The sequence below is a fragment of the Arvicola amphibius genome, chromosome 5 (assembly GCF_903992535.2).
Source record: "Arvicola amphibius chromosome 5, mArvAmp1.2, whole genome shotgun sequence".
In the NCBI taxonomy this organism is placed as follows: domain Eukaryota; kingdom Metazoa; phylum Chordata; class Mammalia; order Rodentia; family Cricetidae; genus Arvicola; species Arvicola amphibius.
Window position 1 is genome coordinate 48,638,549 of NC_052051.1, and position 26,940 is coordinate 48,665,488.

The window sequence follows — 26,940 nt, forward strand, 5'->3', positions numbered from 1 at the left end:
GTGCCCAGTAGACATTCAGTATTAGCATCACACCTGGTTACTCCCCTCAGCTATCCGGGATGCCACGTCCGTCAAAACGGGACACATAGGAGCAAGAGGAGGAGACAATGCCTGTCTGGAGATGAGGTCTGTGTATAAGCACCTGTGGGTTCTGTGGGAGGGGTGGCAGTAGTAAAAATGATACATTAGTGTTCTCTCGCCCTTCAGTGCACGGCTTCATTTAGCCTGCACTGCTGGAGGAACACAGGAGGGGCTGCTTGTTTCAGGCATCAGCCTTGTGCCAGGTAGTTTGCCTCCTGAATCTCTTGCAGTCACCTTGCTGCGGTGCTGCTGAAGTCACAGGGTGACAGTGACTCGCTGACCCCTCCTTTTTACCAGCAAGTTCAGACTCCGACTGCCTGCCCTGGCCACTGCAGAGCTCTTCTTCCTGTCTTCTATATCCGCACTCCAGCTCCAGAGCCACTCATCCAGTCCCACAGAGTTCAGCATTCCCAGATAGAAAATGTCTTTCTATAACCTCAGGGAAATGGTGATAAAGGTGTTGTAGGATATTATTATAAGATGTTACATTTGTTTATGCTGTGGAATATTTGTTTAATGATGCAAAAAACGTGTTGCATTTTTTTAATGTTGCATTTAACTCTAAGGCTGTGTCACGTTGCCTGTCTAAAACACCTGATTGGTCTAATAAAGAGCTGAACAGCCAATAGCGAGAGAAAGGATGGGCGGGGCTGGCAGGCAGAAAGAATACAAGGAGAAATGGAGGAAAGGGTGACGCCAGGGGCAGCCACCAGCCCGCCACAGAGTAGGAAGAAAGACATAGCGAACAGAGAAAGGTTAAAAATCCAGAGGCAAACGGTTAAAGAGAAAATGGAACAATTTAAGAAAAGCTGGCTAGAAAAAAGCCAAGTTAAGGCCGGGCACTTATAAATAAGTCTGTATTTATTTGAGAACTGGGTGGATGGCGGGCCCCCAAAGAGTAAAAATGCCAACTACAGTTGCTTGCCGTGTGCTCAGGATCCCTGCTGCTTACTGTCCAAGTCAGCATCTGGGATGGGCAAGCAGCCGGAGTGTGTAGTGGGTATTCCTTATAACCTGCTCTAAGCCCAAACAGCAGTCCCCTCCCTTGTACAACTTCCTGGGGAGGTGTGAACAGATCTGTCCATCCAGGTTACCAGACCAAGGAAGTGATTCCACCCCTCATGATGGAAGCAGTGAGTTTATCAGGTTATGGGGGCATGGGTGCAAAGGCAGCTATACCATCAAGAAACTGATAGCTTATAAAGACTGCATTCCTGGTGCTCCCTGCTCAGCTCGTAGGCACCTCCATCAGAGTCCTTTGTCTAGTAATTGTCCTGCTTTTGTATAGCGGGCTTTTGAGTCACTGATGAGACAAAGACTCATCTTAAATCTAAGTGCTCAGTAAGGATGGCTGCATATCATTTACTGACTGAGTACAGTTTTGGATTAAGGCGCCTTCTCTCCCCATGTGGCCCTCCCACAATACACGAGTGTCTACACTGGAAGGATTCCAGTCTCTCACCCTGGGAGCTGCCTTCCTGGGACGGTACCAGCATTCATGCAGGACCTGAACTATGCCCGAGCATCACTCCTGACTCCTCTTCCCGTCACTGACCACACTTTGATCTCTACATTCCCACAGTCACCAAGTTCTGATGCCTGACACCTGTCCTGGATGACAGCCGACTCCCTCCTGGCTTCTGTGTCCACGCTCCAGCCACGGCCACTGCCCTAAAACACAGCTCTGCCCATTTCTGCCTAAAATGTCTGTGTCCTCAGTTTGAACGAGAAAGCGTACTCTGTCTGGGTTGAGGTCCTTGGAGCTGTCCCCACGTTTCCAGTCCCAGCTTCCTCTGGCTGAGGAACAGGCACCAGCCAGAGGCAGGCTCCCATCTCTGCCTGTCAGGATGCCTTCTCCATACCACTTCTGCACGGTCACGGCCTCACTCTTCGCTTGCTGTGAAGGGATTATGACCAAGGCACGTTACTTTGTTTTTGAGACAAGGTCTCTATGTAGCCCTTGCTGTCTTGGAACTCTGTGTAATTCAGGCTGGCCTTGAACTCACAAAGATCTACCTGCCTCTGCCAACCTAGTCCTGAGACTAAAGGTGTGTGCCACTATGTCTGGCTTAACTAAAGCAATATAAGAAAGCATTTAATTGGGGCTTGTTTACCGGTCAGAACATAGCAGCAGCAGGGGGGCAGGTAGGTGTGGTGCTGGAGCATAGTTGAGAATTTACATCTTGATCTGAAGTTTGGAGGCAGGGAGACACAGACTGGATATGGGGTGGGTTTTTGAAACCTCCAAGTTCACACTGGGTGACACACCTCTTTCAACATGATCATACTTCCTAGTCTTTACCATCACATTCTTTTTTGTTGTTTTTCCAAACAGGGTTTCTCTCTAACAGCCCCGGCTGTCTTGGAACTCGCTCTGTAACCAGGCTGGCCTCGAACTCACTGAGATCCACTTGCCTCTGACTCCTAAGTGCTGGGATTAAAGGCGTGCGCTACCACCGCCTAGCCAAACCACCACATTCTATTCCTTGGCCTCCATAGGTTTGTAGCCATAACATAATGCAAAATGCTTTCAGTTCAATTTCAAAAGTTCCCATAGTCTATAACAGTCTCCACACTGTTTAAAAATCCAAAGGTCTCTTCTGAGATTCAAAGCAATTTCTTGTTATTCTCTCTAAAATAAAAATTACATAATTCCAGCCGGGCGGTGGTGGCACACGCCTTTAATCCCAGCACTCGGGAGGCAGAGGCAGGCGGACCTCTGAGTTCGAGGCCAGCCTGGTCTACAAGAGCTAGTTCCAGGACAGGCTCTAGAAACTACAGGGAAACCCTTTCTCAAAAAACAAAAACAAAAACAAACAAAAAAAAAATTACATAATTCCAACATACAATGGCACAGAGTACACATTACCATCTTAGAAGGGAGGAAATGGGATATACTGAGGAAACAGTAGACTAAAGCAAGCCTGAAACTCAGTGGGCAAACCCCAAATTTTGTACCTGCATGTCTGATGCCAGGGCTTGATGGCTCTTCAAGTCTTCCTTCCGGTGCTGCTGACTCTACCATTTGTCTCTTGAGCTGGTCCCCTCCACCTGCAGCTCTCCTTGCTGTTTCCCATGGCTCTGCCATCCCCAACATCTTGGGGTCTCCAAGGCAATGCAGGCTTCACTTTCACATCTTCATGAAATGGCTTCTCTGGGCCTTTAGGCAGGGACTCCCCTGCCATATGTGTGGCTTCTCCAGCTTCCCTTAACCGTGGAAGGATCTATAACCCCTTACTCCTGTATCCTTGCCTAAGGCAGACCGCGTTGCTGAAGTCGAGTTCTGCTTCCTGCTTGGGATGGAGCTCACATTTGCATAAGCTTTCCTTTGCTGACTAGTGGTCCTTTAGGAGGTTCCTCAGCCTCTTTACAGGTTGCAGAGGGCACTTATTCCACTTCCCATCAGGCCTTTCTTTAAACTTCTCATCTCTCTGAGCACAAATACCTCAAAATACCAACAACAACAACAAAAGCCCAACATTTTGTTTCTTATAGGACAGTAGGATGGTTTTGGAAACACATGGAGAGGGTAGGGGAACTATGGCAGATTAATAGGAGGGTGAAAAAGGTGAGCAGAGTCTATGATCCCCATGTATGAAAATGTTATAATGAAACTTGTTCATTTTAAAAAGCAGTACGTTAAAAAACAGCAGGCTGTGGAGAAAATGCAAGAGGGTTCGCGGCACTCTGTTCAGTTAAGGCAGCAGAGGCTGAGGGCCAGGAACGGAGAAGACTGCAGACCCGTCCTTGAGGGCCGCCACCAGAACACCTCTTTCCAGTGGCCTTCCGAGGACTTAGCCTGAGCTGAGAAACTGGCCAAGGTTATTATGCTGTTAAATAATAATTTCAGAACCACGGTGCTGCCTGACACTGCCTCCTGTTTCTGGTTTATGATTCTTCCCACCACATCCAGCCATAGTTTTCTCTCCAGGATCCCCTCCTGTAGGCCCAGGTGTGCTAGCACCACAGTCGCCAGGACTTGCTCTAGGCTATACCACAAACTCACCTCCAACAAACTCAAGCGGGTGATCGTTTTACTCACACCCATGCCGTTCATTATTGTTGGCACTCGGCCACCAACTAGTAGTGACCCCGTGACTGAGGGGCAGCCCCATCCTCTAAAGGACGGAATGCTGCTCAAGGGACGGGTTTGGAACATGGGTAGACCTTCAAATCAATTTTTTTCCCTGCCTGGATAACTTCAAGCCAGCTTTTCCACAGCCTGAAAACATTGGCTATATCCAACAGGGCTGCTATTAGGAAGATGAAATGACCTCAAAACCTTCTTCCCTTACTCTCACGGAATGGCCCCAGCACAACTTTTACTCCCAACACAAGTTCAGGACACTTCTCTCGTTCCATTTATTCAATGCATTTAATTGTAAGAGCTACGGATAAAGTGTTGATAAAACCAAACCCTAGCCCTTCTCAGGTATTCGGAGCTTCCTCCTCATTTCTCAGGGCGGCAGAGTTTCTGGATGTGATCGGCCAGACCCAGGCAATGCATGATCCGCTTCTTCTCAGCAGCCAGGTCCTCTGCAGACACCTGGCCCAAGAGTTTCTGAATAAATAGATCCTGATCTTTCAGAAAAATTTTCTTATCGATCCCTACATTTGGCACATTCTCCAGGGACCCAGATTTGAATTGGAAATTTAAGTATCTGTTTCTTTTTAAACCGGGCGCTTTCTCTTCAATCCAGCACAACGTCCTGCAAAGACAAGAACATTCCTCATGTTAAAAACCACACTGGACAGAGCTGGAGAGAAGGCACAAGCATGAGAACCAGAGCTGAGATCCTCAGCACCCACGCAAAAGCTCTGCTGGCAGGGTGGCCCACTTGTAATTCCAGGAGGGAGGGACAGGATCCCTGGAGAGCTGGCTAGCCAGACTCATAGAATCTGCAAGATTCAGTGAGAGACCCTGCCTCAGTAAATAAAGTGGGAAGTGGTCAAGGAAGAAGATGGCGCTCAACACCAAGGCATGTGCACATGTGTAAGCACACACATGAACATATGTCATACACGTGCTAAAAAAAACCCCACACGGGAAAGCAGATGGGTACTCACACCTGCCTTCATGGGACAGGACCCATCTTCCCTGAAAGGCTGCCTCACCTGAAGAGTGGCACCCAGCTCTCCACCGCCACCCGAGGACTACAAGTGACCATGCTTCCAATAGTACTATAGCTCAAAGCACCGATCCGTCTCACTTCCTCAGCATGGCGCACAGACTCAACGCTCTCCAAGACATTCCTCACCTATTCTGCTGCTTCTCATTATTATTATTATTATTATTATTATTATTATTATTATTTTATTAGCAGAGCTACAATACCTGACCATGGAAAACAGATAATCTCTGCCTAAGCTGATCGTGATCTCAAGCAAATACACCATTGAATACTGAAACGTAGCAAAACAGCTGGTCAAACTTTACCTAAAAATTAGCCTCCATGTGTATTTTGCAAAGTTCACAGAACAAGCTGGGTGTGTTGGCAATTCCAGCTAAAGTATGAAATTCTCGAGTCTTAGGTAGGCTATATAGTCTATGAAGGCCAGCCTGGGCTACATAGTGAGATGCTATCTCCAAAAATTAAAATAAAAAATTAAGAAAAAGAAAATGATGACTAAGAGTAACCTGAGTATAATTTATCCACTATTTTTACTTTAATTCTGGATAAAATAAATCTGAGTTATTCCAACTACCTAAGACAGCTTCATTATATCCTTCCAAATAATAGTGTTAAGGTTTGAGGCAAGGCAGAATACCAATGTGTTTCTTGTATCTTAATTTCCTCGTAACTAGAAATATGCAATGGGCAACTGCATGTGCTCACGCACATGCTGCTAGATATATAGAAAAATAAGTAAACAGCAAAGCTTAAAGTAATTACTTACATAACTTAATTACTTGCTTTATTTCTGTAAGCCATTATTTATTTAACTTACATTGTTTCTTCACACCTCAGGGGGTGTAAAGGATGGAAAAGCCACCTAAACAAGATGAAAGCTCTCTCTACAGGAGCAGACACTTGTCTTGGGTCTGGATGCCAGGGCTGGTCCTTCGGGACCTCTCAAGAATTACCCTTTTGTGCCCGAGGACATTAGGAAGTCTCTCACAACTCACCCCTTGCTCAGGGTCTCGAGTTGCACAGTCATTTTCAGATACTGGTCTTCTTTCCGGTCTTCCAAGGTGGCAGAAATAAGAGAAAGCTCCCCAAAGAGGCACACTAGCCAGGTCAGGCGAGAAATGCCACTGAATGCAGGGAAGCCAAATTTCTCTTCGTCCAGTGGGCCAGCTGCAAGAGATCACACATGCTAAGAGAGCTAGGAAAAGGACTGTTTCACAAAGATCTGTGCCCAGGGAAGGTGGGGATGGAGAACGGCTGAATGATCAAGAGGACATCCTGCCTCATGGCACAGATGTGTACAGTGATCAATAAACGCTGCAGGTCCCGAGTGGCAGCAGTGGGCAGCAGGTGAGAGACAGAGACCCATTAGGCACACCATGCAGAGAAAGTGGGTATTGATTTAGTGGGTTATGGAGGGGAAAGGAGGGGGGAAGGGAGAAGAACGGGGGGAAGGAGGGGGGAGGGGAAAAGGGAGAGGCAGAAGCTGCCTCTTCTGGGAGAGGGCAGGAGCTCAGGCTGGAAGCCGGAGGAAGATCAGCTTGCCTCAGCAAAAGAGGGGGAGTGGGAGGGGCTTGTCCCTTAAAGGGACAGTGCAGACCATCTCAGGTGACAATGGACTGTGCTAACCCTCAAAGAGCGAGCAAAAGGAGCACTTCCTTAAGTTGCCTGTGTCAGGTGTTTTGCCATAACTAGAAAAGTTATTAATATAGATGTTATTGTTCTTGTATGAAGTTCTCTAAAAATAATACCTACTAAAATGGTTAATGAACTATGCCTTTAATCTCTTTTTAAAGTGTTTTCCTGTTTTAAAGTGTTTTCCTGTTTTAAAGTGTTTTTCTGTGTATGGGTGTTTTGCCTGCATGTATGTCTGTGTGCCACACGCCTGCAGCGCCTCCCAGGGTGTCGGACCCCTGGACTGGAGTTCTAGACAGTTGTATTCCACCATGTGAATGCTGGGAATCAAACCTGGGTTTGTGGAGAGCAGCATGAGTGCCCTTAACCTCTGAACCATCTCTCCAGACCCTTTACTCATTTAGTGCCAAAATTATGTGTGCCGTACCGCTGAGGCCCTTAGGGAAGCGTTCCTCTCCTCATCTGCACCTGATCTCTTCAATTGCTTCTTATCTTCAGCTCTGATACACCTACTAGCTTTCCCTCATTCTGCTATCACCTGAAATGATACTACAGAAGCTGTGTGAAGTCAAGAACCAAGCTGCACCTGAGCAGAGGTCCCTGGGGCTCTGAGAGCTCCAAGACCACCCAGGTGACAACTGACCTGGATGGTTTCTGCTCCCAGTGGTGTTGGGACCTCCCCTGTGACTTGCAGCCCTGCCTTGCACTGACCTGTGAAGTGAAGAGACCCTTTCAGCAGCTCTTTCCCCATTACTTCCTTTTTCAGGAATGCAAATTCTTCCATCAAGAGTTCCAAATGCTCCTCATGCAGGACTTTCCCTGTTGTGACAAAACAGAATGAAGGTGGCCATTATCCATGGTGTACATACATCTGTGTGCTTGGAGGTTACATCATTCTCCCTCCAGAACTGCACATAGTATGTCTCAGGCAGTGTACAGAGCACGTTAGGGCAACACCTTCTTTACACGCCCCAGCTGACATTAAAGTTCTAACATCTCTGAATCCTTGTGAACACTTATTTTCTGGTTAGTAATGTGGTGTGGAATAATCCTTCTGTACACTGTGAAAATGTATTGCTCACTGTTTATAAAAAGCTGATTGATAGCTAGGCAGGATTGTTGGGAAGAAGAAGGGTGGCGTCTCAGGAGTCACAAGAGGCAAAGAAAGAAGAAAGATGAATATTCTGTGTTGAAAGAAGGTACCACTGGGTGGTGGTGGCGCACACCTTTAATCCTAGCACTTGGGAGGCAGAGGCAGGCGGATCTCTGTGAGTTTGAGGCCAGCCTGGTCTACAAGAGCTAGTTCCAGGACAGGCTCCAAAGCCACAGAGAAACTCTGTCTCGAAAAACTAAAGAAAAAAAAGGGGGGGCTGGAGAGATGACTCAGTGGTTAGGAGCATTGCCTGCTCTTCCAAAGGTCCTGAGTTCAATTCCCAGCAACCATATGGTGGCTCACAACCATCTGTAATGGGATCTGGTGCCCTCTTCTGGCCTGTAGGCATACAAGCAGACACAATATTGTATATATGATAAATATTTTTAAAAAGAAAAAAAAGGGGGGCTGGAGAGATGGCTCAGTGGTTAAGAGCATTGATTGTTCTACCAGAGGTCCTGAGTTCAATTCCCAGCAACCATATGGTGGCTTACAACCATCTCTAATAAGATCTGGTACCAACTTCTAGCCTGCAGGGACACATGCAGGCAGAATATTGTATACATAATAAATAAATTTTTAAAAGAAAGAAAGAAAGAAAGAAGGAAAGTAAGTACCACCACATGGCAGAGGGTAGATAAGAAATATGGGTTAATTTAAAATGTAAGAGCCAGTAACAAGCCTAAGCTATTGGCCGAGCATTTATAATTAAGTCTCTGAATGGTTATTTGGGAGCGGCTACAGAAAAACTCTGCCTACAATTGTGGGAGGCACAGAGGTTCCTGTGCTCACAGATAAGCACTAGGGTTTGTTTAAGCACAAGGGAGGGATATAACCTGTTATCTGCCTAGAAGGCTGGCTGAGAGCAGAGGGGTGAGGAGCCTGGTAACCTTTGTGTGCAGGCCTTATCCTGAGCCTGCCAATCTATCTTATGGAAGGTGTTACATGGGCTTCACAAAGCATTCTGATGGAGTCTCCTCTTAAGCTTTACTATGCACAGGGCAGTGAATTAATTACCACCAGGAAATTCTCACCAAACTGTGCTGTGCTTATCTATGCCTAAAATAAACTTCTCAGGGTTAAGTGTGCCGCCTCCTGAGATTCGTTGCTCTGACAGCCATGGTGGCCACAGAGACCCATTCAGATATCCCAATAAATGTGGTATCTTTTGTAGTTTTTATTTGCATTTCTTTAAAGACTGGTGCTGTTTTACTTGTTTTCCACTTTGGAAAATGAAAATTTCTACAGCATGACCTTTCTGAGCCAAGTTACTTGGTTTGTTTTTAAGCTGTGGGATCCTGTAGATCTTCTGAATGGAGACTTCTGCAGGTCTTCTGAATGGAGACTTCTCAAGGGTGCCGTCTGCACACAGCTTCCACAGCCAAAGTTGACATTTTCCCCGTTCTCCCATCTTTTCTTTGAAGCATCAAAAGTCTTTGACATTTTGACAGTTTTATCCTTGTACGTTCCTGGTGCTTTTACTATCGCATGAAGAAACCATTGCCACATCAAACGTTACGGAGGATAACTTCTTCAGTAAATGCTCTTTGGAGAAGTGGATACTCACATGCAAAATACTACACTCACACTTGCCATAATCAGCTCACCACATATTGAATACTTAACTATAAGCTCAAGAACTAGTAAAGAATAGATGAAAACACATGGTAAATTCTTGAGAATTCTGGCTCTGTGACTGTGAGAAAATACCATCACCAGAAATAACTCATCAAGAGTTTAAGATTCCATCAGAGTAGGAGGCATGGCAACAGGCAGCAGGCACAGCACTTGTCATGGTACAGGTAGCAGGCAGCAGGCATGGCAGCAGGCATGGCAGCAGGCGTGGCAGCAGGTAGTAGTCATGGCAACGGGCATAGCAGCAGGCAGCAGACACGACATCAAAGCAGGAAGCTGAGAGAGCACATCTTTAAACAAAAGCACCAAGCAGAGAAAACGAGCTGCAAGTGGGAAAAGGACAAGGCTATATAATCTCAAACTTCCAGACCCAACTCTTAAGCCTCTCCCAACAGAGCCACTAACTGGGAACCAAGTGTTCGAATCCAAGCCTGTTTCTTACTCAAATCACCATAACTGGACTAGGCAAAGATTGCTTAGGTAAGACACAAAAGCACAAACTACAGATGCCAAACCACACAAATGGCGTGTTATCAAACCAAAATGTTATGTATAACAACAGAATAAAAACACTACTTACAAAATGAATTAAAATACCAGCAAAATATAGATTCAGCAAGGGGTTAATATCTAGAATATATAGAGAACTCAACAGGAAAAATGGTAATAATAATCAAAATTTAAAATAGGTAATATCCATAGAATTTTTTTTCTAAAGAAAACATGCAAATGACCAGCAGTTATAGGGAAAAAAATGTTCAACTTTTACCATCAGAGAAATGAAAATATAGCTCACAATGAAATATCACCTTGTTCCATTTATAATGGTTATTATAAAAAAAGGCCAAACAAATTGCTGACAAGAACGTGGACAGAGGGAATGGTCCCCTATACACTGCTAGCGTGGCTTACAACTTACTGTCATTACAGGAAAACGCTGTGGAAGTTGCTCACGGGGTTCAAGACAGACTTAACGTGATCCTCCAACCCCATTTCCACCTCTGCAACCCACAGAAAATGGAATGTCAGAGAGACCTCTGCATTCCCGGTTCATCTCAGCACTGTTTCAAAAGAGTCAATACACAAATTCAGAGTAAATAAACCAGGGCTTGCCCACGAAAGAATTCTTCCACAGTGACGCTGAAAGCCCATCATTTCCAGCAATGTGGGTAAGCCTAGAGGGTATTATGAAATGAACCATGTGCAGAAAGAAAAATAATGATGCCATTCACTAAGTGGAATAGAAGAAACCAGTCTTAGGGAAGTAGAGTAGAACAACGTTCACCAGAAAGTGGGGGAGGAAGACAGGAAAGACTAGTCAATGAATACAGATTTAAAGGGAGAAGGCATGTTTCCTCTGGACAGTCTGGTTAGTCCACCAGATCCTACCCCATCCATACCACATACCTCCTGGCCTGGCCCAGGTCACACATCCTATGCTTTGGTCTAGAGAGTTCCCTGGCCCCTAGCCTGCCTGCTCTCCCCCTAATCCTCAGACTTACACCAGATCACACACTGTGCACCGGCTCATCCCGATGAATTCTTAGAACCTCACCTGACTGCACTATACCCAGCCCTCAGACCAAGCCTGGGTGGCACAGACTGTCCCGCCAGCTTAGTCAGCCTGTTTAGTGGCCAAGATCCCGACCTACCTGTTATCCTTACTCCCAGGCATAGCTTGGGTAGCACCTCCCGCACACCAGGTCAGACAGGTCCAGCCATGTCTATACCATTTGATTTCCTTCTTATCACTGCTTTACTATGCTTTCTTGCTCACCACTGAATCGGCCTGTTCCCCCCATGTGTCCCAAGCCCACAAGACTATACAGGAAAAGCATAGCTGACAGACCACCAGACAAACTCACAGGAGTGTATTCCAACGAGAAACCCAGTCTGCTGAGCTTCGGGAACACCTGCCTTTTGAGAAGTCACTGTCAATTGCGTAGACATCTTGTGAAGCCATGGCTCTTCTCCCTTCCATAAGGGGATTCATCCCGAAATGTCCCAGTGTGTATAAATCATTCATCGAGATAAGTTCTTCCTGCACAGACAACTGGATGACCTCTGCCACATGGTGGGGCTCTGGTGTGAGAGCATTCACTCAGCCAAACCTCTGTTCTCATAGTCAAATCTACACAAAGCTAGCCCCCCACCATTATCCTTACCGGCAGGACTTTCACAAAGAAAGGAGCCTTGCAAACGTGGGGTCCCATAAGAACCGCAGTAGGGACAGGCGTTGAGCAGGGCAGACTGCACGCACGTCTGCTCTCACTGATAAATGGATCTGGAGCGGCCCTGAATTCTCTAGCAGCAGACTCAGGAAGGTGTAGGTCGTTGCTCTAACCTAACAAGCTATTAATATTCTGTATTTACTCTTCACCTTGGTTTCAATTAACACAAGATCACAGCTCAGGAGATTAACTTTTTATGCCTTTACCCCTAGAGATAGAGGAGAGAAGTTTGGGTTGCTAAACCGGCTCCAGAGAAAGAAATTCCTTCTCACCCAGGTGGCAGTAGGCACCCTGCTGGGGCTGGAAGCAAGGTCCCCTTTACTTGAGCTAGCAAGGCAGGACACATCAAGCATTTTCACCTTCCTCCCAGCCTGCGCTGGTTACTATGGTTACCATAATGCCCAGGGAAGGAAGCAGAAGTGCTCAGAAAGTGCAAGAGCACCGCTGTGCTTTTCTCTACAATTACTAACCTCAACCTTCTAGCTTAACTGTTATACTTAAGAAAATGTAGTCAGTGCCTGAAACCTCTTCTTAGGATTCTGCACTGATTTGAAGTCCCATTTATCTGCTGGGGAGCTTCACAGCCACGGCTCCCCCTCTGAGATATAAGGCACCTCCTTGTCAGATTTACCTGTTTCTGTGACCCTGTGAAATGCATGTTTGGTATCATTGTCATTGCCTATGGAACTGCTAACTATGTCTGTATGTGTATGTAATCTGAAAGCCTTGTGGGGAATACCCCTTTTTCTTTGCCCAAAGAATAAAGAAACATGCAGAGGAAGAGTATGCTTGAGTCAATCTGTTCAGCCCCTCAGATCCCCCTATTTAAGCCAGTTTGCTGTAGACATCCTGTTCTGAGCCCTGAGGGAGTGCTTAGGCTGGTACTTAGTACCCTGGATAGCCATGCAAACCCAAACTGAACCTGAAGGTATTAACTAACTCCTCAGACCTGACATAAAACACACTTCTATTCAAAAGAGGCAGCCTAGGAGATCACATTAGATACACAATCAAGAAGTCCACATGCCTAGATCTCATTGGAAAAATGCAACATGAAGTGTTAAGACAGTATGTCCTCCCCTCAAGAGCCAGCAGCTCTATAGAGTGTTCTCCAATGAGTATTACTTAAATGAGTCCCAAGACACTAAGCTAAATTTTTAAACCCAATTTTTGCTTTGTGTGTATGGGTGTTTTGAGTGTATGTATGTTATATCTGTGCACTACATGTGTGGAGGCCAGAAGAGGACACCAGAAGCCCTGGGGCTAGAGTTATGGACAGTTATGAGCTGCTAGACAGGTCCTGGGAATCAAACCTAGGTCCTCTGGAAGGGCAACCATTCCTCTTGACTGCTAAACCATCTCTCCAGCTTCAGGACACAGATTAAAAAGAACAACCAAACTTACACAATTGATGGAGTTTTAAAAAGACAGAAGCAAGCCAGGCAGTGGTGGCACGTGCCTTTAATCCCAGCACTTGGGAGGCAGAGGCAGGTAGATCTCTGTGAGTTCAAGGTCAGCCTGGTCTACAAGCGCTAGTTCCAGAACTGACTCCAAAGCTATAGAAAAACCCTGTATACAAAAAACCAGAACAGAAAAAAAAGACAGAAGCAAACAATGAACTCAATAAATTTAAAAAGAACAGCATCAAACACCCAAGTGATGACCAAGAAAACACAAACATAAATCTGAACAATGGCAAGAACAATTAGGGATTTGAAATCTGAATTCAGTCAAGAGACAGAAGAGAACACAAGTGGAAATGAAGATAGAATTTAAAAATGTAATAACCCAATTAGAAAATTCAGGGGAAAGCCTTAAAGTAGAATAAATAAAATAGAAAACAGAATATCAAGACTTTGGATCTCTCCAAGCTGCTCTTAGTTCTGTTGTGTGGAGAACACAAGAAACTCAGATACCAAACGGGCACAGCTGCTTGACTCTGGACTTCCAATCTCCAGTGGCATGAGCTAAGAAAGTCTCTTTCCTTAATGAACCACCAACCTCAGGTCTTCTGTTATAGTAACAGCAAACAAAGATCTCTGCCTCCAAAACTTCTTATGAGAACTAAGCATACAATGTGCCTGAAAGAGTTTCCTGGCATACAGTGAACATCTAATACTTACTCCCTTAATGGAACAAAGAAACTATATAGGAAGCCGGGCGGTGGTGGCGCACGCCTTTAATCCCAGCACTCGGGAGGCAGAGGCAGGCGGATCTCTGTGAGTTCGAGGCCAGCCTGGTCTACAAGAGCTAGTTCCAGGACAGGCTCTAAAAAAAAAAAAAAAAAAAAAAGCTGCAGAGAAACCCTGTCTCGAAAAACCAGAAAAAGAAAAAAGAAAAAAAAAAAAAGAAACTATATAGGAATACATATAAGACAATCAATTACTCTGATCTGGGCATTTTCCCATTAGGAACCCAAAATATCAACAGCACTATCACATGTGGAAGCCAATCCACTGTTCCATTAGAACAAAGAGACTACCAACTCCTCTAACTGACACACTTCCCCATGCATCTAGAGCCTGGGGGCAAGAGGGAGATGGGGAACTCTTAGCACCAAAGCAGATGCAGATAAGACAGCATACATGAAAGGCAGAAAGATGGTACCCTAGAAACCCAGGGGCAGAAACGTGGCACAGGTCTGTGCTCCAGAGTCAGAGAATACGTCACCTTTCTGTGCAGCCAGCTCCCATAGCTCCTGGGCCGCTGCAAAAGACAAAGTCATGGGGTATTCCACGAGGACATGCTTGCCAGCCTGAAGAAACTGCCTTGGGAAACAGAAACACTTCAAGTAAGCACGCAAATACCCTGTATATCCGAGAACACAACACTGCAAACGCACAAGAGCCTGCGTGTGAGTGTGACAAGCAGCCAAGGGTCAGTGTCCTGCAGAGTAAGAATGAGCTACGCCTCAACCTTTGTCTTTACTGTGAGAAAGAACTTTTCTAGCTATGGAATCATTTGACTCTTCATCAGTGTGAAAAATTTAGTTTGCTGGGCTGGAGAGTTGGCTCAGTGGTTAAGAGTACTGACTGTTCTTCAACGGGTTCTGAGTTCAATTCCCAGCACCCACATGATGATTCACAACCATCTATAATGGGATCCGATGCCCTGACTCCCCCTTCTGGCATGCAGGGATACATGCAGATGGAGCACTCATACCAACAAACAAACAAAGCATAAATAAATTTTTTTTAAAAAAATCTAGTTTGTTTTCTATTACGGCAATAAATACTATGACCAAAAGAAACTTAGGGAGGAAAAGGTTTATTTCACCCCTTCCCCTCCATTTTTTTTAAAAAATTTATTTATTTATTTATTTATTATTATGTATACAATATTCTGTCTGTGTGTATGCCTGCATGCCAGAAGAGGGCACCAGACCCCATTACAGATGGTTGTGAGCCACCATGTGGTTGCTGGGAATCGAACTCAGGACCTTTGGAAGAGCGGGCAATGCTCTTAACCTCTGAGCCATCTCTCCAGCCCCTTCCCCTCTATTTTTGAGAAAGGGTTAAGCCAGGTGGTAGTGGCATACACCTTTAATCCTAGCACTTGGGAGGCAGAGACAGGTGGATCTCTGTGAGTTCGAGACCAGCCTGGTCTACAAAAGCTAGTATCAGGACAGACTCCAAAGCTACAGAGAAACCCTGTTTCAAAAAACCAACCAACCAACCAACCAAACAAACAAACAAACAAAAAAACAAACAGAATAAGAGAATAAGCCCTGGCTGTACCAGAACTCACTTTGTACACCAGGCTGGCAGAGATCTGCTTGCCTCTGCTTCCCGAATCCTAGTATTAAAGGAATGTGCCACCACCTAGCTTGACAACAAGTCTCAGGACAACCAGAACTTTGTGTGTTGACCATTAAGTCCCATTTGCATAGTTGTAGCTTGCTCAGTCCTCTTTCCATGTGTAAGGCAAAGCCTACCTGTATGAAGAAACCTACCTTATGTAGTCTTCATGGCTGGAACTCTCACTGCAGATGTAGGCGACATCAATCTCCTGGCTGCAGAGGGCGTCTTCCAAAGAAATCTGCCGTACTTCATCAAGGCTTCCAAGTTCTCGTCTGTTTCCGAAATACAGACAGTCTCAATCCACACAGAAAAGTGCAATAAAAGCAGAAAGGAACATGAAGTGTGAGCGCAGGGGGATGGGAAGTTGAGGGGAAGAAGCAACTAAGACAATTTTTGCTTAAAAATGCCATAGTGGGGGACTGGTGAGATGGCTCAGTGGTTAAGAGCACTGGCTGCCTTTCCAGATGGGCCCGGGGTTCAAACACTCCCAGCACCCACATGGCAGCTCACAACTAACTGTAACTCAGTTCCAGGGAATCAGACACTGTCACACCAATGTGCATAAAATTAAATAAATTATAATAAAAAGCCATAGTGAGACCTAATAATTTGCATGTTAACTTTAAAAAAATTAATTTAAAAAGTTCAGCTCAATTACCAGCATGAAAAGAACACTTAGTGTGAGACTCAAACACTTTTCCTTAAATGTAATTCTTGGGTTTTCCAGTTATTATAACCCCAACAGGATTACTGAGTCTTTCTGTGTCTGTGCTTTCTTATCTTGAACTGAGGTTGGAAAGAGCAGAGAGAATGGCATAAGGAATATAACGTGCAAAGCCACCAGGATGACTGTTCCGAATGGCAGAATGGCTAAGCCACACATGGCTTCTTTCAGGCCAAACCTCATGGTGTACCTTCTGTAGTAAATAGACCACTGCTCCACGTGGGGTCTACTGGGCATCGCTCACTGGACACGCAGCTGTAGGTCCCTGACTCTAATTCCCGACCAATCTGAACCAGACAGTCTCCAGAGACTACTCTGTGCGTGGTTCTCTGAAGAAGCTGGCTTTCCCTTACCCTGGATCCAGGAAACATCCATGTCCTGTGGTGTTACCAGCCACTGTGATTTCCATGAATCATGGAGCGCAAACCAAGCTGGGACTTACCTGGACACAAAACCAATCAGGTTCAGGAATGCTAACGAGTGTGGATCCTGCAAGTCCCGTAGCCTCACGGAGCCGGCTCTGCCAACACCAACCACTACCACACCAAATTTCTTCTCAGGCTGAAATACAAAAGACCAGTGCCAGGCGTGAAAACGGTCCAGGATTTGAATGGAGTACACCGAACCAGAGGGCTAGGCTGGGTTCTGGCAAGCAAGGAAAGCTGGTGACCCAGACAAACAAGAGCTGGGGTGTGACTCCCCTAGAAACCAGGTTCAGACACCAGAGACCTGGAACCAAAACACGCAGAAAGGGCTCTGCCATGTCTCTGTGTTGAAGACCTTCTGGGCATCTACCAGAAGGTTGTGCCCACTTGGCTCTATCTATGCCCTTTCCTCAGACAAGGGGATTCTCTGTGGCGAACACCCAGGCTGATATGGTGCCTCCACCCTCCCTGGGTCTGGCATCTAGAGACACAGGGCTCTAACCAGCTGGGAGTCATTCAGAGGCAATGGCTGCTGTGCAAGGCGCTGACAGACAGGGCCCACAGGAAGATGTCTTTGTCCAGACTCAAGACCCATGTTAAGTCCTTACGACGGCTGAGCTCCAGCCACCTTCATATTCACTATACTCTGGTACCTGAAACAGTAGCTAAGTGTACTGCTAGAAGACAGACATTAATAAACTATACCGAAAAAGTCCATTTTAAAAGCTACATAACAGCCGGGCGGTGGTGGCGCACGCCTTTAATCCCAGCACTCGGGAGGCAGAGGCAGGCGGATCTCTGAGTTCGAGGCCAGCCTGGTCTACAAGAGCTAGTTCCAGGACAGGCTCTAGAAACTACAGGGAAACCCTGTCTCGAAAAACCAAAAAAAAAAAAAAAAGCTACATAACAACAACACATTATAATCCAAATATAAAAGTTACTGACACATTCATTAAACCTAGTTCTATTTATGTGCATATATGTAACAATCCTAATTAATGAAAAAGAGACCATACATTTGAGAAGGAATTTAATGGGGGGGGGGTTAGGGAAAGAGGGACGTGAGGGGAGAATGATGCAATTATATTCTAATTTTCAAAAGTTGCAAAAAATAATTTGGATGAAAAAAATTAATTTATTTTACCATTACAGCCACAAGCCAAGTCTGGAAATCACACTGGTTATGGGGTGTAAATCTTGATACCTAAGTCAAGGGTCTAAATGGATTTCCAGCATTTAAGACTGTCGTAGGCCACAATGAGTTTGGAGTCCTATTAGGACCTTTCAATGTGGGTAAAAAATGGCCCAATTACTGTGTGAACTGCACTGGAGAAGGAAGATCTGCTTGGTTGGACGAGCACCTGATTGTGACTGAAGGGACAATAGCCCACTCCAGCACGTGGCTCTGGCAGGCATTGCCCTTCTCCCCCATTCTTTCTGCCTTGCTAAAAACTGTTAGATTATATTCCTAAAGCTAGCTACCCAGGTCTATTCCCTTATGAGGTCTATTCTCTCTGAGGCTGACTACCAAGATCCAGCATTCAAAAGTTCCCTTTGGCTCACCTAATTAACAGGCCCAATTAAAATTAAACACTTCATCCTAACATGGGTTTCCCCATTTACCTTTATAATCTGCCATTTGCCCATGGGCCACATCTGTCTACTCTCTATCCAGGGGCTGTCCTTTATCCCTCTGGGACAAATACTCCTACCTCCTTCACTACCACATCCTAACCTAGCCTAACACAGACCTCCCTTCTTCTCTGCTTAAAAATGACACCTATGAGGTCACTGCTGTTTTCTGTCTGAGTCAGAAAGCAGCCACTTAAACTTTTCTTCCCTGCTTAATAAAGGAAAAATGTTTACCCGTTTGGGCTGTTTCTAAACTCTTTGGGTGGGGGCGTGTTTGGAGGGATATTGAACATGTGAAATAAGGAACACTGGAAAAAATATCTTTGATCAGCTGGCCTTGTTGATTTGGCCTGGCGGGGGGCAGCATACCATGCCCGGAGCACACAGCCGATGAAAACCCCCTACTTCATGGCTAGGGACTGAAAGGGAGAGGCAGCATCGTGACAGTGGACACGGATAGAAACTCAGGGGAGACCATTTCTCCTCCATCACCCACAGCCACGAACAAGTAGGTAGTCTAGTGGGCAAGTATTTCTGAAAAATCTTGAGAGGGAAAGGAGAATCCACGAGAGAATTAAGGCGCACGGCAGCAAAAGGATCCCTTAAGACCCTCTGCGTGGAACTCACCTCTGCACTCATCCTGGTCTCTCCCGCTGGTGGCTGTAAAGATAGAGAGAGGTTCAGGACCCTGGGGACACTGGCGCAAACTCTATGAATACGGCTTTCTCCCAGCTTCGGATGTCAACACTGCAAGGGGGAACTGGGAAGAGGGAACTGTTGTGTGAAAGGCATACAACACATCTGCTCATGTGGAGGAGCTCAGAGGGGGAGCCCTGGATAGCCTAAGGCACAACTGTACCCATGTCCAATTTGGCGAGTAAGTTTTTAATTGGGGTTGCCAACAGGAGTGTAGTGATCGTTAATTCAAAGGAGCTGGGGTAATCAACAGCACAGGGGTAAACTCCTGAAACACACAAGCCTGATGTTCTCTTCGCTGCTTGCGGTGGACAGTGAGTCCAGCTAAGGATTTCTTTTTGCAGCCTGGCTGATCAGTCTTCACCCCTTGCAACCATTTTCTCCTTTTTTCTTTTTTTTTTAACTGCTGGGTGGGAACCCTCAAGAATCTCAAGTTCCCGTTTTCCCCTACATTGGGACATTTTGCTTGCTGTGTGACCCTTCCCTTCCTTCTTGGAGGAAATGTTGCAATTTGGAGAGCATGCCTTAGAGCAGGAATATCAGCTAAGGAGCCTGTCTGTGGCCATGTCTGAAGGGCATTTTCTTAATTACAGCTAACTGCTATATGAGGGGCCAGTCTACTGTGGGCAGTGCCGTCCCTGTGCAGGTGGTCCTAGGCTGCAGAAGAAAGGTAACTGAGGAAGGCAGAGGAAGCAAGCCAGGAAACTGCCTTCCTCCACAGTCTCTGCTTCAGTTCCTGGCCCCAGGCTCCTTCTGCCGGAGTTCCTGCCCTTACTTCCCTTTTGACTGACTGTGACCTGTATGTCAGATAAACCCACTCCTCCCCCAAGCTGCTTCCGGTCAGATTTATTACGGCAGAAAAGCTGACTAGGACAGCTAAGCTATGTGACCCGGTTTTCCCCACCTCTTCATCATCATTCCCCAGTGCCACCGCCACCTCTGGCCCTCCAGGAATGGTACACAGGCTGGTATCTTCTCTAGAGCTGCGGGAGGCCAACTTTCTTGTTGGGACCATTTGGAGTCCTGGTCCCCAGCTGCTATTCCCTGCTGGAGATCTTTACTTTCCTTCTGATTTGAGTTCCTGAAAGCTGTGTCAAAGTTGTTTACCAGCTCTGCTTCATGAGCACGTGTTGCCTTGAGGATCAGAGGATAAGGTTTTCACCTGTTGGCCCACCTGACTGTGTTGGGTATATAAGCCTCCGTGGTGCTACTGAATAAAGGGCTTCTTACCAGTCTGTGTCTCTGTATGTCATTGTGTGATTGTGTGTTTCAACCTCCAGCCCCTTGGCCGAAGCTCGCGAACTGTATGATCACACATAGAGCACAGACAGGCATTGTGCGCTGTAGGGATATCATCTCAGCAAATGTCTAGAGATGGTCTGTGCCCTATCCTGGACAAGCAGCTGGAGACATGTCTTTATGGGGTGATGCACTTCTCCACGTTCCAGCTTGGAGATCACAGCACCTTTTTTTTTTTTTTTTTTTTTTTTTTTTTTGTTTTTCGAGACAGGGTTTCTGTGTAGCTTTGGAGCCTGTCTTGGAACTGGCTCTAAAGAGATCCGCCTGTCTCTGCCTCCTGAATGCTAAGATTAAAGGTGTGTGTCACCACCACCCGGTGAGATCATAGCCTTTTATCTAGCTTACTTTTAGAGAGAAGGGAAGTGTACCGTTCCCCCAACCCCCCCAGCACAGCTGACTACCTGTGTTTTCTAGGTAAAAGACCCTTCAGCAGTCTTTCCGAACACTTCCCATTAAAGCAGGCAGGTGATCAGGAGTCATAGGCAGAGGGAAGAAACGGTAAGACAAATGGAAACAGAAAAGGCAAGCAACAGAGCAGCAGCATTAACTTCAACAGGCTCCTCGGCTAGCATGCTGAGTGTGCATTCTCGACACAGAACCCCTAGAGTGGAAGGGTGGGGGGACTATGGGCTGGTTTCTTTTGCCAGGCATCTTAGATGGTGCACCCCTGATCCGGGGCTAGCCTTAGGGTTAACTAGGGTTAACTAGGGTTGCCAGGAGAATCCTGTAAAGATTAACTTTTTTGTTCATTTAGACCTGATAGATGTGTTACTTATATAACTATGACAGGACAGCTGGATGACCAGAGGCGATAAAAACAGGGAGAAGGACCCCTCTCTGTCTCCTGCCTGTGTGTACCTCCAGGAGGCTGAGAAGGGAGGGCACTCTAGTCACTGCCAGCCCTGGGACTTGACTCTCTTCGGGGTAGTGTAGTGATAAGACACGTGTAACGCTGAAATAATAACATAAAAACATACTCTGCGGCTGGAGGGAGAGACGCCTTAGCTGGGAAGAGCACTGTCTACATTCCCAGCACCACAGGATGGCGAACAACTACTTGTAACTCCAGTTCCAGGGGATCCAGTGCCCTTTTCTGGCCTCTGTGGTAGACAGACAGACAGACGGCAAAACACCCATACGAGAAAAATAAATGAATAAACCTTAAAAAACCCAAAACCCAACCTTTACTTGGGCAACCCCAAGAAAGCCCTGGGAAGACCACGTGACTCTTATGGGCCTGTGCTAAGAACACGTCTTCCTCTCTTCTCAGGACATGTGTTATCTGTCCTTTGTGGTCTGAAGCCTGTCTGGAACTAGCTCTGTAGACCAGGCTGGCCTTGAACTTACAGAGATCCACCAGCCTCTGCCTCTGCCTCCTGAATGGCGTGTGCCACCACCACCGACCACCCGGCGAAAAAGGGACCTTACTAAAGGCCAAGTAGACAAAGAGTATGAGAAGGGAGCAGAGGGAAGGGTTAGTGAGGTCACGGGAAGTGACGCCACTGGCACGTAAACACAGTGAGAAATCAGTAAGGGTGGGGGGGGGATGAAACACGAAGTAACACGGAGACAGACATTTAGAGGAAAGTAATGCCAGCTACAATATTCCTCCTGACCCTGAGAACCATCCCCATGAATGCTCAGCAAGTACCCAACACTAGGACGTCTCTCTAAACCCCTGAGAGCAGTAAGACAGTACACGACCATGTCTGATTATTTACATAATCCTTACGATAAAAAAAAACTGACCAAATTTAAATCTTCTTTTTGTACGATTAGGTCTTCGATGTTTTAAGATCCATTAAAATGCAGATTATCCTAGATTTTGTCAAATACTGGCAGGAAAGTGGGGAGAAGGGAAGTGTATAATGGGCTAAGCAGGGGGTTGTGTCAATCAGCTTCCTATCTCAGTGACAAAATGTCACACATACTGTGTACGTTGTGAAGCCACACAGCACCACGGAACACAGCCAGCCTGAGACACCTTTGGTTTTGGCAATATCATATGTTAAGCCCTTTCTGAGGAAAGAATCTATTTACAATTAAAAAAAAACCCCTACTAGCCGGGCGGTGGTGGCGCACGCCTTTAATCCCAGCACTCGGGAGGCAGAGGCAGGCGGATCTCTGTGAGTTCGAGACCAGCCTGGTCTACAAGAGCTAGTTCCAGGACAGGCTCCAAAGCTACAGAGAAACCCTGTCTCGAAAAACCAAAAAAAAAAAAAAAAAAAAAAACCCTACTTTAAAAAAAAAAAATTTTTTTTAAGGTTTTCCAAGACGGGGTTTCTCTGTGTAACAGCCCTAGCTGTCCTGGAACTAGCTCTTGTAGGCCAGGCTGACCTTGAATTCACAGAGATCCACCTGTCTCTGCCTCCCAAGTAAAGGTGTGCGCCACTACCACCCGGCCATGGTAAAATTTCTTATGTGAAAAGGGGCCGAAAAGCAGAAAAAGTTAAGAAATGAGGCTTGGAAGCCTCCAGACTCTTCCAGTGCTGACATAATTTTATAATTCTCTTGGCTTAATTGCCAAGATAACTGCAGGTTCTTAGCATCTGTTCAGACAGGTTCCTGTAAATTAGGCCAAAGCTCAACTAGTTAGAGCCAAGAAGCTATTGGCATCCAGACTCAAGGTGCCAAAGTATGACACCTCAGCCACCCAACTGCCAGCATCAGCCCCTCCTCCCCAGTCCACTGCCCTAGCCCCTGCACCTGACACAAGGCTTACTCGTTCTTCCCATCAGCACTTCAAAGTATCCAGTGGAATTGAAGACTGGAATCCTGCCATTTCCAGGAAAAGTAGATACTCATGCTATATGAAAAATAAGACTTAAATCTTGAAGCACGATTAATAAAATCCCCGAGACAGAAATTGGGGTTCAACCTGAAGGTCAGAAAAGCAAAGCAGCCAACCACCGGCTATTACCTCCACCTTAGTTGGAAACGGCGACCCTGCCTCCAGGAATCTCAGAATGAGACTGTCTGAGAGCTGTCTCCTCCTGTCTACGGCTGGGATTAAAGGTGTGCACCACTACCACCTAGTTTCTATGGCAAACTAGTGTGGCTACTGGGATTAAAAGTGTGTGTTATTACTGCCTGGTCTGTAAGGCTGCCTAGTGTGACTGTTTTACTTTTCTGATCTTCAGGTAAGCTTTAAATTTGTATTAAAATACAAATGAAATGCCACTACAAAATCCTTCATCTTTCCTATGTGGAATCTAGATTATACGTCTATTAAATGAGATGATACACAGCAAGTTACTCTTACTGAGTAACAAATGTCACATATATTTAATATATTTACTATAACTTAAAAGATATTTAAACTTGGAAAAGCATATCCATATTTAAAGGAACTATTAACTGAAACAATTCTTTAACAACATGCAACTCAATTCTAAAGCTGGTTTGAATGGAACCTAGACATTCTGGGGTCCCAGCCACCTTAGGCACGTTTATGACCTCACCTCTCTATGCTACAACTACCTGGTCTGTAGTACAGGAAACACTTGAACTAATCAGAACCAGCTAACCATACCAAGCAACATTTCACAAAGGAGGGGTCCAAGGAATGGAAACTTACACACAAGCAAAAAAATACCTTGTGGGTATTTTGATATTTTAGCTTCTCTGGTTTAAAACATTAAAAATCTTTTTCTTTCATTCTATTTGGTTTTTTGTGATAGGGTTTCTATTTGTAGCCTCGGCTGTCCTATATATACTTATATATAATATATATACAATATATAATATATATACTTATATATAATATATATACTTATATATATAATATATATATATAATATATACTTATATAGACCAGGCTGGTCTTGAACTCAGAGATCCACTGACTTCTGCTTCCTGAGTGCTGGGATTAAAGGCATGCACCACAATTCCTGGCTGAAAAAAAAAATTAATTATTTTTAGAGATCTCCAGTGAAGGGTTGGGGCGATGGCTCAGCGTTTAAAAGATATGCTGCTCACAACAGAAACGCCAAGATCTACACTAAAGCATATTTTCTTTCTTTAGTAAAAGCAGCAATGCAAGCAAAGGGACTGGATCATTTCCTAGCACCCATGTTGGTGGTGCACAGATGTCTGTAACTCCAACTGCAAGGGACCTGCCATCCTGTTCTGGTATTCTCAGGCATGTGCACATGCAAACACGGCCACACATATGTGTGCACAAATATAGAAATAATCTTTAAAGAGCAAACAAACACAACATGCTTAGCCTATCATTGAGAACGACCATACTGCAGGGGACAGAGACAATGGATCCTTTGGTGTCTGGCCAATGAAGAGGGCTGGGTTACTTCTGCCTCCTCTGCACAGGTCTACAGAGAGCTCATCAACAAAGCTGCATTTAGCCACGGTCACTAGAGCCCTGTAGAGTCATGGGAGGCTCTAGCTACCTCTGCCGTATGCTGCACCCATACCCAGCCTTGGTCTGAGAGTCCTCCCCACTCCTTCAGAGCAGATGGGAAGACTTCATCTGGACTGAAGTTCATCCTGGGCTGCCTCCCTGCCACTGACTGATGTCCTCAACTCTCAACAGTTTTTCTACCATGAAGATCAACAACAATTCCTTTCCTTTTGTTCCATTTTGCTCTGTCTTATCAGGATTTGCGTGTGAGTTTTGTTTTTGAGCGATGGTTTTACTTTGTAGCCCAGGCTGGCATGAAACTCACTTTGCAGCCTAGGCTGGCCTTAAATTCTCAGCAACCCTCCTGCCTCAGCCCTGTGCTATAATGAGACCTATAGAGTAAAATATAATGATAATATACTTAAGTCTGGGATTACATACATCAGACTATTAATAATAAGTATGTCCCGGGTCCTGGAAGTAAGTTTCAGCAAATCTGCTTCTTAGTTCTAAAAGCTCAAGTGTTGTTAGTCATTCATATTTCTTTTTCTTTTCTTCTCTTTTTTTCTTTTCTTTTTTTTTTTTTTTTTTGTTATTTTTAGGACAGGGTTTCTCTGTATCCTGGCTGTCCTGGAACCCTGGAACTCACTCTGTAGACCAGGCTGGTGTCGAACTCACAGAGCTCCGCCTAAATCTGCCTTCTGAGTACGAAGATTAAAGGACAGCTCCACCACTATCCAGCACTCATTCATATTTCCAGTTTTTTGGCTCTCAGAATCTCTTTGATAATACTTTGTCTGCAATTAGACTTCAATATATATTGCTCTGGAATGTACAATGTAAGAAAAGTATTTGCATATTTACTAATACAATCTTTTATAATAAAATAAGCTCTAGTATTCTAGTTCAATAATTTCAAAAACTTCTTGGAATCAATATTATGAAAATTTCATTAATTATGGGAGGAACTTTCCAGTACACTATTGTTTGCTTTGTATGAGTGCTAATATTAAATCTCATGTTGAAAATCCTGTTGCCTTACTTGGTCATCCTACCTAGCAAGCATTAACCTTATCTATCTCTACTTCTTACAAATGAGACACCAAAAGGTTAGCTAATGTGTCCCAAATCTAATGTCATGTTAAATGGAAAAATATCTGCATCTAAAACTGCATAAGCATAACGCTTTATTTTTTTTGTTGTTTGTTTGTCTTTGAGACAGGGTTTTTCTATGTAACAGTCCTGTAACCCTGGAACTCACTCTGTAGACCAGGCTGGTTTAGGACTAGAGATTTGCCTGTCTCTGCCTCCTGAATGCTGGGACTTAAAGGGAGCGCCACCACTAGCTTTAATTTTTTTTTTTAAGTAGTAGATAACTTCAACCTTATTTCTGAGTTCTTCAGGTAGCATGCAACCTACAACGTAATCCTCAAAGAGTCTTGAATCCCCTGCTCAGTTTCTAAAGCATAAAGCGCAGCTAGGAGAGATTAAAGGAGCAGACCGTCACCCAACATTCCAGGGCAGAGTTCAAAGTAAACCTCCGGCTTAGGCTCAGTCCCGCGGACCCCGTGCGAAACACCCACCAGTCTACAGTCTACGAAGGGCCGGAAACCATCATCACTTTTAAACGAGATGCAGTTTCTTTTCTGCACCGTCTGCACTCGGTAACGGCCGTCTTCCAGGGCCGAGTCTCCGGCTCGCCGCCACTCAGCCTGAGAAGGGCCGGGCAGAGAGGAACGGGTGACCAGGTTGCTCCGGACCACGCTGGCCTATGGCTCCGGCCTCAGCACGCGAGAGACGTGCGCCCGCGCCCTTCCCGGGTCAGCACTCACCTCTCCAGCGCTCAGCACCCGCCCGGCAGCAGCTCTCCCGCAGTGCAGCGTCTCCGACGCTAGGGTTAGAGGAGCGAGAGGATGCTGGGATCCGATTGGTTGTCAGGCTGGTGGGCGGGGTTCCCGTCGGCCGCCTCTGCTGATGCCTGTGCTGCTGAGCTAGGCAGCCTTACTCGTTCCCGCCCTGCAGCCTGTGGACTGGGCTATGACTTTTACACTGCTTGGTGTGGTATCGCTGCTTTATCAGCTCCCTTCGCGCCACAAGGAACTCCCTGAGGCTTATTTTCTGGTAGTGGGTACAGTCGGGA

The 26,940-nt window shown here is 45.6% G+C and overlaps 1 protein-coding gene across 3 annotated transcripts; it reads right to left on the reverse strand.

The window, feature by feature from the left end:
* Positions 1–4,419: 4,419 nt before the first annotated feature.
* Positions 4,420–26,694, reverse strand: Blvra (biliverdin reductase A). Of its 3 annotated transcripts, none has more exons than XM_038330696.1 (8): positions 26,633–26,694; positions 19,073–19,105; positions 16,831–16,949; positions 15,817–15,936; positions 14,535–14,632; positions 7,557–7,664; positions 6,209–6,380; positions 4,420–4,790 (listed from the first exon to the last, which is right to left on the reverse strand). In XM_038330696.1, the coding sequence occupies exons 2-8, from the start codon at positions 19,082–19,084 to the stop codon at positions 4,532–4,534; spliced, it is 888 nt and encodes a 295-aa protein (XP_038186624.1). In that variant the 5' UTR covers positions 19,085–19,105; positions 26,633–26,694; the 3' UTR covers positions 4,420–4,531. The 3 variants fall into 3 exon arrangements, with proteins under 3 accessions (XP_038186624.1, XP_038186626.1, XP_038186625.1); XM_038330698.1 differs by lacking the exon at positions 26,633–26,694 and adding an exon at positions 26,384–26,447; XM_038330697.1 differs by lacking the exon at positions 26,633–26,694 and adding an exon at positions 21,418–21,656.
* Positions 26,695–26,940: the final 246 nt, after the last annotated feature.

Coding starts and splice junctions, on each gene's coding strand:
- Blvra (XM_038330696.1), bottom strand. Junction 14,633..15,816: donor AGCCATGAAGACTACATAAG/GTAGGTTTCTTC, acceptor CTGTTTCCCAAG/GCAGTTTCTTCAGGCTGGCA. Junction 7,665..14,534: donor GGAGCTGGCTGCACAGAAAG/GTGACGTATTCT, acceptor TTGTCACAACAG/GGAAAGTCCTGCATGAGGAG.